Below are 13,343 nucleotides of genomic sequence, written 5' to 3'. Positions count from 1 at the left end.
GACATTTTTTTGGCTGGGTAAATAGAATAATTTACTTGGATTTAAAGTGTTAACTTTGGCAAAAAAAAAAATTAATTGACAGTTATAAAAACATTATTTGGTAAATGATATTCATGGATAGCACACAAATCTATTTTGAGGTAGAACTATATAGTTCATAAAGTTCATGTAACATGAGAGATTTCAAAGGAAATATAAAATATTTCAATAGAAAACAACAAATGTAGTATAATTCCAAAAATGAATATGGAGAAGAATATTTCTTGCTTGAAATAAAAAAAAAAATCCTAACAATGTGTATCATTACACAAATACTGGTTAAATCTGCCTAATGAATTGTAAGAATTGGGTGAGGATTTTTAGGGAATAAAATGAGTAAAGTCTGTGAGTAAAGCCCTTTTGTTCTATAAATGAATAAATAAATAAATAAAAACATGTTCTGTAAAAAGTTATCTTAATATTTAATTTCAGCATAGAGAATGCTTCCATATTAAAAGTTATTTCTAATGACTGATTGGGTACCAATGTGACAACAAATTATTTCATCTCACTGATTGAGTGACTAGAATTTTATCAAGGGAGGGAAAAATCAGGATTTCAAGATACCAGTGAAGTTAAATCAGACCCACTGGATCTAATTTCCTTTAGATTTTAAATAAAAGAGTGAAAAATACTCTCTTACTGATTTTGGGTTGCCTTTAAATAGCTTCAAGAACACACTCTCATTTTTTCTTGGTATTAATCCAACTCCACAAATAAAGACATGGGGTCTACTTTTTATTTAACAAGTTTTATCTCTGTAATAGCATCTCTCTGTCCACAGCAAGATAATAGCACTATTTCTGTCACTTTACTTAAGGCTGTGTCAATATTTTCATTAGAAGTCTGCATTTTACAGACTAAAACTGTACCATAGCCAAGGAAATTCATGTAAGGTTAAAATTAAGACAGCAAGATATGAAATTGAGTGGAAAAGAAAAAAAAAAAAAAAAAAAAGAATAAGAAAGAAAGAAAGAAAGAAAGAAAGAAAGAAAGAAAGAAAGAAAGAAAGAAAGAAAGAAAGAAAAAGAAAGAAAGAACTCATGAGAGAATTCATTCTTAAGCTTTGAGGGGAGAAGTTAATGATCCTGTGGCCTTTTTGCAAGTATCCTTCAAACCCAACTCCCCTTCCACAATTCCTGACATTTTATGGCTTAGCACTCCATATCCCTCACTGGTGATATGTTAGCTGTGAGGGGAAGCTTGTAGAAACTGAATTAGTTTAATTTAGGAAACTAGCTACTATATACGCTCCAGATCTGATTGCAGTTAGCAATCCTTTCTTTCTCAGATGTAATGCAAATATGTTTGTACAGGTATTCAGTGTGGATTGATATACTGTAGGTTTCTTAAAGCACTTCTATAAAAGTTGTGCTCTACCATGTTAGCATTCTCAGCTGAACACAATGGGTTGTAAATCTTGTGAATTTATGTATTTGCTCAGTGTTTTAAAGAAGAACATAATCTTCAAGGCAGTGTATGACCTTGGGGTAGAGAAACTAAAGAAATATGAACGGCTTTCTGTGCCTTTAATAGGCAACATTCCCCTGGATTTCCCTGTCTGATTTAAGAACTGATCACAGTGGGTGTGATTTTAAATTATTAATTATATTAATTAAGATTGCGGGATCACACTGAGTGTGAAGAAGATAAGGTGTCGTTTGATGGTGCATTAATTACTTTAAAAATCTCCATAATATTGGCATTGTTATCTAAATTAGCATGGGTAGGTCAAAGGCACACATTTTATAGTGATCTTCACATTTGAGTCTCTGGGATTAATTTTAGATGCTAAGAACAAAAAGCTTGACAGAAAAACACAAAACTTTTATATATTTATCCCCTATCATATAGAGTACAGATCAATTCACAGGAAAATATGCAGAAAGAAGTTGAGCTGCTTAGCAAATGCAATATGTTTTGAGAAAAATTTACAGATGTGTTGTAAACAAATGAAACTACAGAACATTTGAATTGAATGAGAAGGAACACTTAAGTCCAGTGGATTTAATGATCACTATGATGCTGATGGAAAATTCAGTCCTTGAAATGCTTGAATGTAGTTTTTTAAAAAGTGCTGCTGTTTCTCCAAGTCTCAGGCATATGTATGTTTTTCATACAATCCCTCTCTTTTGGTGAGAGGTGAGGAGTGGGAATGCTAACATTTATCTTAACAAAGTCCTTCCCCAACTAAATTTTGAGTGAGCAGAAAAGTGAGTAGAGCTACATGAGCATTATTCGTCTGTTCTCTGAGGAAAAGGGTATCCTATATATGTCATTTTGGGAGATCAGCCAAAAAGAAGATGCCAGAACTCTAAACAGTCAGGGATTTGCAACAATATAACAAAATATAACAGGATAAAAAACACCCAGTGAGGAAAACAAAGTCCTGAACTTGTAGGTGATATAATCAGATCTTTGAAAACCCCAGTGTATTTAGTGGAGGATTTATTCTTTGACTGCTGGACCAACCCCAGTTAACTCTTCTGCTACAATCATCAATATTTATGGAGAGCTGCCAATGCACACAGTCTTATACAAAATACAGGACAAGGCATAGTCTCTGTCTTGTCGTATCTTTCAAGAAAGAAAGAGATGGAAATTCTGCTATAAATTCCAGTATAAAGAGCAGGTGTTTACAATTTCAACTTCAGGAGAAGTAAATGCAGTCTTGTTTTTCTCCCTGGTTGCTTGACAGTCTTATAATTGCAGTTCCCTTGATGATTATTTTTTAAATTTGCTTTGGAAAGTGAGGTATTTGCAACTCTGACAGGTTGATTTTTATCAAAATTAGCATGTAAGTTCCTATTTTTAATCTTTAATAGAAAAATATTTTTAAACTTCATTTTTAATCTTACTCAGTCTTTTCAATCTAATGCTTCATTATTCTTATCAAACATCTCAGCTACATATTTCTTGTTTAAATAGATTTGTCTTAAATTATTATAACTGGCTGCAATTATATACAAAAGTTTCAATTAAAAATATCAAGAAGATTAATAAAGCTTTATAATTACACCTTATGTAATTAATGGTGTGCAAGTATGAACATGGTGAATACTATTTCCAGAGCAGATTAATTTGATGCAAGTTGACTGAGGCTTCTAATCTAAAACCAGTTGAGTTATTACTGCACTGCACCAGCATTTATTGATTTTAAGGTACAGTGTTAGTATTCGCTTATCACTGCATATTTTCCCCATTCTACATTAAAAGAGCATGCCCTCATCTGTCACAATCTTATATGGCATAAATCATATTAAATGGTTACCTGTTTCCATGATTTATTTTGTTATTATGTTAATTATACTGAAACATAGGATTGTTTAATAAAAATGTTGAAGCTAATCTATGTCAGTCGTCAATATTTCTTATGCAAGCTACATGGTGGAATATGTGATAAACCACAATAACCAATGTGTATGGAAGGGAATTTGTAGTGAATTAAAGTTTAGCCTCACTAAAAGCTGAGGTATATTTTAATTTTACAGAGGTCAAACAAAAACTGATATTTACTTTTTTTTTTTTTTTTTTTGGTAAGTTAAATGAGTCTATTAATCACAACCACTAGAAAAAAATAACACATCTCACCCCCAGTTTTCACAGCTTAGAAACATAAGATGAAAGATAGACTTCAACTTCTCCAAATGACTTTCTCAAGGCAACACTGCCTTCCAAACCAATTGAGACAAAATATTAGAAACTTCCCAGTCAAAGTAAAGCAGTGGAAACTTGTAATCCTACAGTGAGGAGTTTTATCTGGGAAAATGCAGCGGATTCAGGCCAGTAGATATCTGACACTGACCCTTCAGAGACTTATACTCATGCAGTGCAAGAAGTCCTCCTGCAATCAAAGATGTTTCTTGAAATCAAAGGCTAGTTCCCATGTAAATAGCCATCAGTGCCATTGATGAAATGGTCTGAGACATATTTACAGAGGGTTTTTCTCAGGACACTTGAGGTAAATTTTTACAGGATCAGGGCCTTGTCTAATGCTTAAGAGATCAGAGCATTTATCATTTTTCTTTACAACATTGCCAATTCAAATTCAGTGGACTCCAGCTATTATGAGTGAATCAAGTCGTGCAATGATAACTTAAAAGAAATATACAGATAAGGAGTAACTCTTTCTTAAGGATGAGGCACATATTTTCCAAAAACAGGAATTTCTTTTTCTTCTAGTCTGCTATTTCGGAGCAAGAGCAAAAAGCAAATGAATTTAGAGTTTGGACAAATGTTACTCTTAAGGAAAAAAGATCTCAGAATTAAACACCACCTAATCTGCCAAATAATTAATGAAAAGTAATTTTATTGTTATGCCAACTAACTCTAGGGTATCATTTTCCTAGAGTTTCGAGTTGTTGAGGAATTTAGTGTTTGGAAACATTTTTAATCCTTTTGCAGGGATTAAAGACCTGGTAGACATAAAAGATACAGAGTGTGTGTGATAATCTGAAGGTATTTCAGAACATGTGCCATTGTTTAAAAAGTTTCTACAGAACGTATTATCCTGGAAAGCAAGGTTTTATCAGATTTTGTATGAGCTTACTGAGTAACTTCAAGCTTTCAATTAAATCTCCTGCTATTCAGATCAAACAAGAGATTTTTAGATAGCTTTATGAGTCCTGCAGCATTTAAAATACTTATAAAAATAGTAAATACATTTCATGAATTATTAGCAGCTTTCTTAATGAGATTTAAGTTGCCTTCTATTAAAGAAATCTGTAACTGCTTTTTTAACCACAACATAACTGGTGAGCATGTTTAGTATACTCAGAAGCCAATATAATTTAGTTTTATCAGGTTTTTTGTCTGATTTGAAATAATTTTCAAAAGCATTCCTTGCTTGCACGTTTCTGGTGTTTAATACTCTATTTGTTATTTAATTTATTAATGACAAAAATTGAGAACCATTGCAGACTCTGAGCACCATGGCAGTGTAATAAAACACAGCCTGTGGTTATTAAATAGAAATAACAAAGAAACAGCAACAGATTATTTAAAATCCGGCCATCCAACTGAAAAGATAATAAAAATATGACTCTTACAAACAGAAAAAAAAAAAAAAAAAAAAGCCCTAAATAACCTAAGAAAGTTTTGTTGTTTTTCTTTTTTTTTTTTTTTCCCTAGAAATGGAGTAACTTTTCCCTCTTCATAACATTCCGGGCTTTAAAATATTAACAACTGATGTTTGTTCATGTCTGAGCTTTAAACAAAACAGTAAGGGAAATAACTGAGCAATAGGCATAAGTGTTTGAGTTTTTGAGATTTAAAAAAAAAAAGGAGTTAGTTGGCCTAAGGCTAGAATTTTCATTACATCAATGAAAGAAAGAAAACAGAAGCCAGCAGAGGGGAGTTATAGAAACTGACTTTATATAAACAGTGAGAAAAATCTTTTTCCATGGCCACCTACAACGTAGCTACTTTACCATTAGTACAACTTTTCTTTTGCTAGTGGTGCAGCAGCCAGGGCCCAATCCTGCTCTTTTAGAACAGGTTATGCTCCGGCTGAGAGATTTGCCCCTCTGAGCCCTCCAAGATCAGGCTAACAGTTAGTCAAACAGAGCAGAAACAACAAATAAAAAAATTCGACCTACCTAAATTGACAAAGCTCATGACCATGTCAGCATCATTCAGAAAGTTGGTGTCGTGCAGGCTGGCTAAGGGAGGATTCTGTGTGGTCAGGGGGGTCATGCGAGATAATTGTATTCTCCGTGAATATCCATTTGGAGAGGCAGGGTATCCTTTCCGTATCCCTCTGCTCTCCCCTGCCATGGATCCCTTTAGTGAATACTCCAGCTCCTCAGTATCCTCTTCATTTGTCATGGCATTATACAGGTCCAGCATGAAGAGGGGTGCAGATGAAGCCTGCTTTCCTGGTGAAAATGGTCTGGGTCTGTGAGGTAGACCCAGGATAGAGAGAATCTCTCTCTGAATCTCCCTTCTCTCATGGTTCCGCAGCCTCCTGTAAATAAAACTCGAATGGACATGATTGTCTCCTAAACCTCCCTGTGCGTGACCCACCAGAACCCAGCAATTCCAGAGCAAGCCCACGAAAGCTTTGAGCGCAGTTAGGTTCATCTTTGAAAACAAAAAGAACAAGGAAAAAAAAAATCTTTTCTCCTACTTGTTTTGAGTTCCTATGAGGTCTGCTTTCCCAGAGGCTGAAAAACAAAATTTACCTATTCTTCATGTCAATGTCATCTCTAAACGTAACATCTTTGGTGCTTTCTCTCCCCCCACCCTGTTTAAATATTATGGAATGTGTCAGGTTGCAGTTATTTCTAAGAAAGCTGAAATTCAGACTTCCAATTTTCCACTGTTGTTATCGTTTTTTCTGCATTTATGGAGCAGAAGACCAGTATTTTGTCAGCTGACCTAGGCATTCCTATATAAACCTTAGATAACCAGGTCTTGGGTGGGGAGCTGTATTAGCAAGAGCTGTTCTTCTGACACATTGTAGTTCCCAGAGTTATCTTCCCTTCTTATTCTGAGTTCTTCGTACACCTTGCGCTCTTCCCAAGATAAAATCCTGAGTCACAGATTTGTCTTGATCTGTACCTTGGTGGTGTAACACATATTTGTCCAGCAGCCTGGTGATAACTTTAACATCTTTTGAAGCGCTTGAGTGTTAAGTAATTCTAAAGCATGTACTAATCAAATTAATGTGGTGCCATGAATTTACTTGAAAAAAAAACCTTCTGTAAATCCATTCAACCCTTTTCAGCTTCTCAACTGTTATTTCCAACTCTAGCAGGCACAAATATAACAGCTCTCTTCAAGAGAGATCTAAAGACTAATGTAAGCACAACCCTGCTGGGAAAGAAGAGGCTTCTCATTGTAATTTGAAACGGGTATAGCAAAAAAGTCCTTAACCCTTCTGTTGCCAGACAAAGCTTTAACCCCCCCCCCATAGTCCCCCCCCAGCTTACAGTAATATACCTAACTTGCCTATCGACTGCTTCTTTTCCTGCCAGCTTGCAGAATATCCCAACAAACAATTTTAATTTTAGCAATTTTAGGATATGTAGATAGCTGAAGGCATGGCGTAACGTGGAAGCTCCTGCGAGCCTACTTATGAGTATATAGTTTCATAACCTTGAATATGAAACCCTTATAACAGACAAAAATAGCATCCTATTAATTCAAGAAATGTTTATATTTTAGGTAGGTTTAGCAAACGAAGGTGACCTTTTTAATAAACTCTGCAGGAAATTTTGTCGGTTAGGCTTGATTCACTCTTCTCTAAAAATGACGGGAATGCACTCCGAATGAAAACAAATTTATTCAGCAAGTGAGATTTCAAGTTGTGCATAGCCAACAGTGTAATTAAGGGTTATAGTCACAACTTTCATAAGCTGTAATTTGCAATGATAATTTATTCAAAGTAGATTTTGACTCATAAACTGTTAGACTACATTTCCCAGTAAATATCAAAAGCTGAGATTTAATCCCACAACCTGTTATTAACTGGAGAAAGAAACAGCTTGACTGAAAGAAAAAAGAAATATTAAACAGATTTAAAAACTGCTACACATGCAGTTAAGATTTAGCTTAGGATTTTATGACAGCCAGCAACTTGTATTTTCCTCTCTCTAAAACAAAATCACAGTGTTAAATTTCATACTGCTCAGATTGTTTGTGGTCACATTTTCTCACTCCTAAAATTGCCTCAAGTCTCGGGGAGATTTTCCTTTGAAGGGGGTGGGGGGTGGGAGGAGGACAAAAAAAAGTTAATAAAACACACGACGCTGAGGAAAAAAACAGGTATATAAAATGCATCCTGTCGGGTTTTCCCTTACATGACTCGCACCTACTCAGCAAATCACACAGTCCTTGAGTAAACTTGGGAGTGTGACAGCAGTACAGTCACACCCTAAGAAGCCAGGAACAATTTATCTAGTATATTAAGTACAAATGAGCTTTTCTCATATATTGTGAGTCCTGGTCTACATTTGCAGTCCAGTGCAGCTATCGTTAACATATAGCTGATTCTCTCCCATAAATCAGCACATATAAGACATAGACAATGCTTCTACCAAGGAAGGATTTATCTCATACTAGACCTGCTGAATTAACACTGAAATTAATTAAGCTATTTAGCAAAAGTCCTATTATACTTAGTAGAAAATCAAAATATGCTTTCTATCCTCCTCATTAAGGTTTTTCCTCAAAATCCATTTGTTACAAGAAAACTGTTATTTCAAGTTTTGTTTTGCTTTTACTTGTTCTGCACAGACAGTTGTAATGATACATGGGACTTTACCATACATATGTCTTTTTTGAATCAGCCCATCATGTATTTTGCAACAAGGTTTATTTCTCTTTTCCAGCAATGTATTTCCTTTTTTTCCCTAAGCATTCATAAAAGCCAGTGGATTGATTGCTCAGAGGATTTAAGTCCTCAGCCCATCAGTACGTCCAGCAATAGAAACTTCCTATATTATCCCACTAGAGTGTCTGGCGTTCCACATTTAGTTAATCTTTTCGTATTTAAAAAGCCAAAAATGCCCTCAAGTTTGAGGATGCTTTTATGTTGTAAACATATTTCTACACAGAAACTGAGGAGGAAAACATACAACCAAGTAATCATCTGTTTGATGAAAACAGCTCCTGCTATTCTCAGACAGAGCCACAACCAAAGATGCAAACTAAATACAAAGGATTTATTTTACAGCAACCTCCCCTACACCAAACATCGTTGCCTAGAACGTAAAGATAAAAATATTTTTATTAGTATAAACACAATGTCCTTTTGTAATAAACCTGTGTTCCACAAACAATCATTGTTAATGTGGATATCTCATATATGGGAGATATAGCCAGGTCTAAAACTGAAAGCCTTTGCTAGAGAAATGAAAGGACTCTGTAATAGCTGATAGGTCCCATTTCATATTTCCAGTATGAGTCAATTTACTTCTAAAGAAAAACACCACATACAATTTCAGCATGTCAAGATATTTTATTTGATAATACATAAAAACAGATTGGCACAGATATCTGGATTCAGTTTAGGTTGGGGTTCAGTTTCAAAGTCACCTTAGATCTAGGTTTCAAGTTTTACAACAAAAAATTATTTGAAGTTGTTTGCATAATATTAAAACTTTAAAAAAAATATCATGTTCATGCCATTTTCAGATGCACTCAAATCTAAATAATAGTAGAGGTCAGTATAAAGAATTGACCCAGAATCAAACCCATGGTTTTGAATAAGATGCCCCAGAGATTTCGGGGTCTAAAACTGAAGTTCTGGAATACAAAACACACAAATGGATCAACTTCCTTTTTTTCCCCCAGATGCTCAACCTGGAAGCATCATAAGAAATTAAATGACCAGTGCTCATCCAGTCCTTACAAAAGCAAGAAAATAAACAGGAAAAACAGGACGACTGCACAAGTGAGCTCACATTAGGGACAAACCTTTTTGGTAGAGGAGCATGCAACCTTCAGAGCACCTAGAGGCCAGGGGCTCGGAGTCAAGGAAGCAGCAGAGCACCATGCAGGCAATGCAGGCAGCATGAGGCCGAAAGCAGTTGCACCAATTTCTTAAATAATTTAGCATATATGTACAGAATGAGTGAATTCAGAGCTTATAGCATCTGTACCAACCTAAACACTGTTAGAAAAAATATTATAATGAAAGTCGTGAAACCTGGGGTTACAGATCTCACCGGTCTTGGATTGCAATGGATCATAACACTGCAACAGTGAAAAAAAATAATAAAATTATCCATCAGGCTACTGCAGTCATTAAGGGTGCAGTTGTTTGTATGGGCAGTGCCTACCACTCAAAAATAAAATCAGCAGACCAAAGGCAGCATCCCACTAGATTCTCGCTGTCACATCAACCGTGAGTGATTCAACCCAACAGTAGGTCTCTGTAACTGCCTGCCACATGCAGAACAGAATAGAAGGCTGACCCTCTCAGAGAAATCTGCAGCCTGACTCTGAAGCCTACACATGCAAGTTGAGTGATTGTGCTGGCTCTTTCCCCCTTAAAGACCAGCTAAATTTGGCATTTGTACTGTGCATAAACAGATGACCCGGTGTTAAAAATGTGTAAATCTGTCATTGCTGTCTCTCTGGAAGGTTATTTCTGAAAAAGGTATACAGAGAAAGACGTTTATGAAAAAGTTTCATGCAAGCAGGAAAATTATCAGGAGTTCAAATTACAGATTCCCCAGCAAAAAAGCAAACAAGTCTTCTGTACTTTTCCAGGGACAGAAACATTACACAGACATCCTAGTCAGGCATACCTGTTATACTAGTTGCATCTAAACTGGATTTACAATATTATGGACTGCGTGAGCTATACCTGTGAGACTTTGAACATAAATATGCAGATGTTTGTGTGCTCTAAATGTCCAATCCACAAAACATATACAACATCTTTCACTTTTTCATGTTTAATTTATTGAGTAGAATGTTCTACAGAAGCTGTATTCATACCCTGCAAGCATATCACAGAAAAACAAAGATATTTTTCTGTCAATGAAAGATACGTCTCCTAATGCAAAGGGAATTCCACTTATAATTGACAAAGTGTGAAAATTGGCAGAATTAGCTGCAGAAATTGGCAGTTGGAACATAAATTGATTACGATGCTTGTAAATGTAGTTTATCTATATAGAAGCCTTTATATTTATATATATTTATTTATATTATATATATTTATATATAACTTGGGATGATCTTGCCTTGTTTGCTAATTGATAAACAGGAATAATTTCATGTGCAAAAATACTACTGCTTCTGGAACAGAATTTTTGTTCAATGTAATTACTTTATTAAACTTTGTATCGGGACAGAAAGATAGCTGTTCTGTGCTCTTCAACCACACGGCAATTTCAGGGTAATCACTGGGGCTTTACCTGACATCTGAAATCTTTACATGTATTCCTGAGGACTGTTAAGCATTATATAAAGAGAGGGCTTCTATTTTATGCTGCAGGCAGAATGCATTGCAAAATAAAGCTTGCTACGTACAAGTGTTCAATACTCAGATTATAGAGCAATTTATCCAGTTACCAATCAGCTTCCTGGAGCAAAAGAGTTTTTCATTCAGGATTTCAAAAGCTCAGGCAAAATCACAAATCATCCCAAGAGGTAAGTCATCAAGCATTTTATAGATGGCATTTAATAGAACACTGTTTAAAGTTTACAGAAAGACCTCCAGCTTTAAAGTATAATCATCTGGGAAGTTTGTTCTATTCATAGTACACACACAATGTTGTAAAGCTATCCTCAAGAATAGTCTGTAGAGCTAACAATATACTCTTTAAGGTAAAAAAAAAAAAAAAAGAAAAAAAAGAAAAAAAAAAGTAGAAAAATCATTTTGTTTGAAGACTTACTATGTTCAAGGACTGGGAAAAAAAAAAAAAAAAAAAAAAGAACTTGTTTCACACATACTCTTTGGAATACATGAACCACAAAATATACAATTAATAATATGATCCAACATCAGAGTGCTGTCATTTGCATAATTTACAAACCCAAAGAGCTCCCAGAAATCCCCTCTGGTTTACAATAAGCCTCTAATTAGTTAAAGGGAAAGAAAAAAAAAAAAAGGAAAAAAAAGAAAAAAGGAACTGCACTGAGGCAAACACAAAACACTTGGACAAGAGCAACATTTATAAGTAGCAAAGCGTAGCACTTTTAAAGTAGATTATTCTTGGCTCAGCTTGCAGACTGGTTTTATTGTGCCCCACCTGCACACTGGTACTTTCTAGTCTCATTGTTCTCTGGCTAAAGCATTTCCATTGGCATTTTTTGTTGTTAACATGCTGTCCCCAGCACTTTTTCGGGGAACCTCTTCTGCCTCTTGCTGGCTGCCTTTTTGTTTTCAGCTACAAAGAAGTATAAAAAGTTCCCTCAAGTAGCTGCAATGCACTATTGTTCATTTCTTGAAACACTTTACCTATCTAAATTTAGGATTTATTTCTTCCCTCGAGCATTTTGCCACTAAGCTCTATAGCTGTGGCTTTAGCACCTCTACTGGCAACTGTGTGATGCAGCAGTCTTGCAATCTTTTTGTAACTGCAGTTTTGTTTTTATACCTTTTTTCTGTGCCTTGTTTTACACATGCTACCTCTCTCTTTCCTGTATTTTCTCACGTTATGTCTCCTTACTTTTGGACGTGCTGCTTCTGATGCCACATGGCCTTTCTTTACAGCTTTTAAACTGTAAACCTTTTTCATCTCCATTGCCTTACTCCTTCCCTTCTCTTTACATTTCTTCTCTCCCTCCCCACATATCTGTAGACAGATGTTATTTTCTTCTTTTAAAGTGACTTCCTTTGTTTAGCAATATGCTTCCCCTTTTGTAAGAGATCATCTGGCCTCTCAGGCAGTACAAGAGGAGCTGCTACTCCAGTACTTTCAATTAAGTGAGCGCTACCATGAATCATGCGGTCTTTGAGATAGCAGTCATCTCTTTCTGTTTGAAGAGGATTACGAAAGAAGAAGATATGCATGGGACCACTGCAAGACTACATGCACCCTAAAGTCTGTGGTGTATGCCTGCTGGTCTTTCCATGTGGACTTCTTCAGAAGTGGCGATGCATCAGGGAGATAGCCCAGACCCAGCTAAGGAATTGGCAACAGCCCAGCTACAAAATGTCTTCACACAAACTGTGTTTTCAGGAAAACTGACAATGTCAGAATTAACCAGGAATCAGCAATACAATACCTGAGATTTTGAGAACAGTCCAGTACATTAGAAAACGAGTGTTCTGCTGGCAGTACTTTCATACCAGCTCAGTCAGAAAGGACATTATTTATATCCTTTGTGTTTGTACTGAACCACAAGAACACGAAACAAGTTAGTAACCAAGCTCAACTGTGACAGTCAAGCCTGTGAACACATCAGGGAAAAATTTGAACTCTCCAGGGTTGGGTCTATTCAAATAGACAACGTGCAGAAGCAGCGTGGTGGCAATGGCCATGACACAAGTTTTTAAAATAAAATATTGCCTTCCTGAATTTCTCTCATTAGACCATACTCCCTTCTAGCACATAATGCCTTTATCTTTCAAAATGATTACAATTTGCCACAGCTGATGCATTTTTTTTAAACCCACAGTGGGTAATGGTTGCCAAAATTTACTACTATAAACAGCCTGTTCAAGCCAGCATGTGGTAAGCTGGCAAAGCAAAGGAATAAAGTGAAAAGATAGTCCCTGCTGCTGGCATAGAAAACTCACTTGTTTTCCTTAGTGATTTGTTACAGTGGTTGAGAAAAACTGAAATATTGGACAAAGTATTTACCTACCTTACACTAAAATCTGTATATTGGAGTTGAAAGAT

At 35.6% G+C, this 13,343-nt stretch overlaps 1 protein-coding gene across 1 annotated transcript in view; it reads right to left on the bottom strand.

The window, feature by feature from the left end:
• BMP5 (bone morphogenetic protein 5) overlaps positions 1-6,816 on the bottom strand; it is a 53,979-nt gene extending 47,163 nt beyond the window's left edge. The window contains exon 1 of the mRNA XM_032183494.1: positions 5,637-6,816. Coding sequence (XP_032039385.1) covers positions 5,637-6,120 — 484 coding nt within the window. The 5' untranslated portion in view covers positions 6,121-6,816. The remainder of the gene's footprint in view (positions 1-5,636) is intronic.
• Between the last annotated feature and the right edge of the window lie 6,527 nt (positions 6,817-13,343).

Source organism: Aythya fuligula, chromosome 3, assembly GCF_009819795.1.
Source record: "Aythya fuligula isolate bAytFul2 chromosome 3, bAytFul2.pri, whole genome shotgun sequence".
NCBI classification, from domain to species: Eukaryota; Metazoa; Chordata; class Aves; order Anseriformes; family Anatidae; genus Aythya; species Aythya fuligula.
Note: the sequence above shows the minus strand (reverse complement) of the source record. Positions and strands in the feature narration are given on the sequence as shown.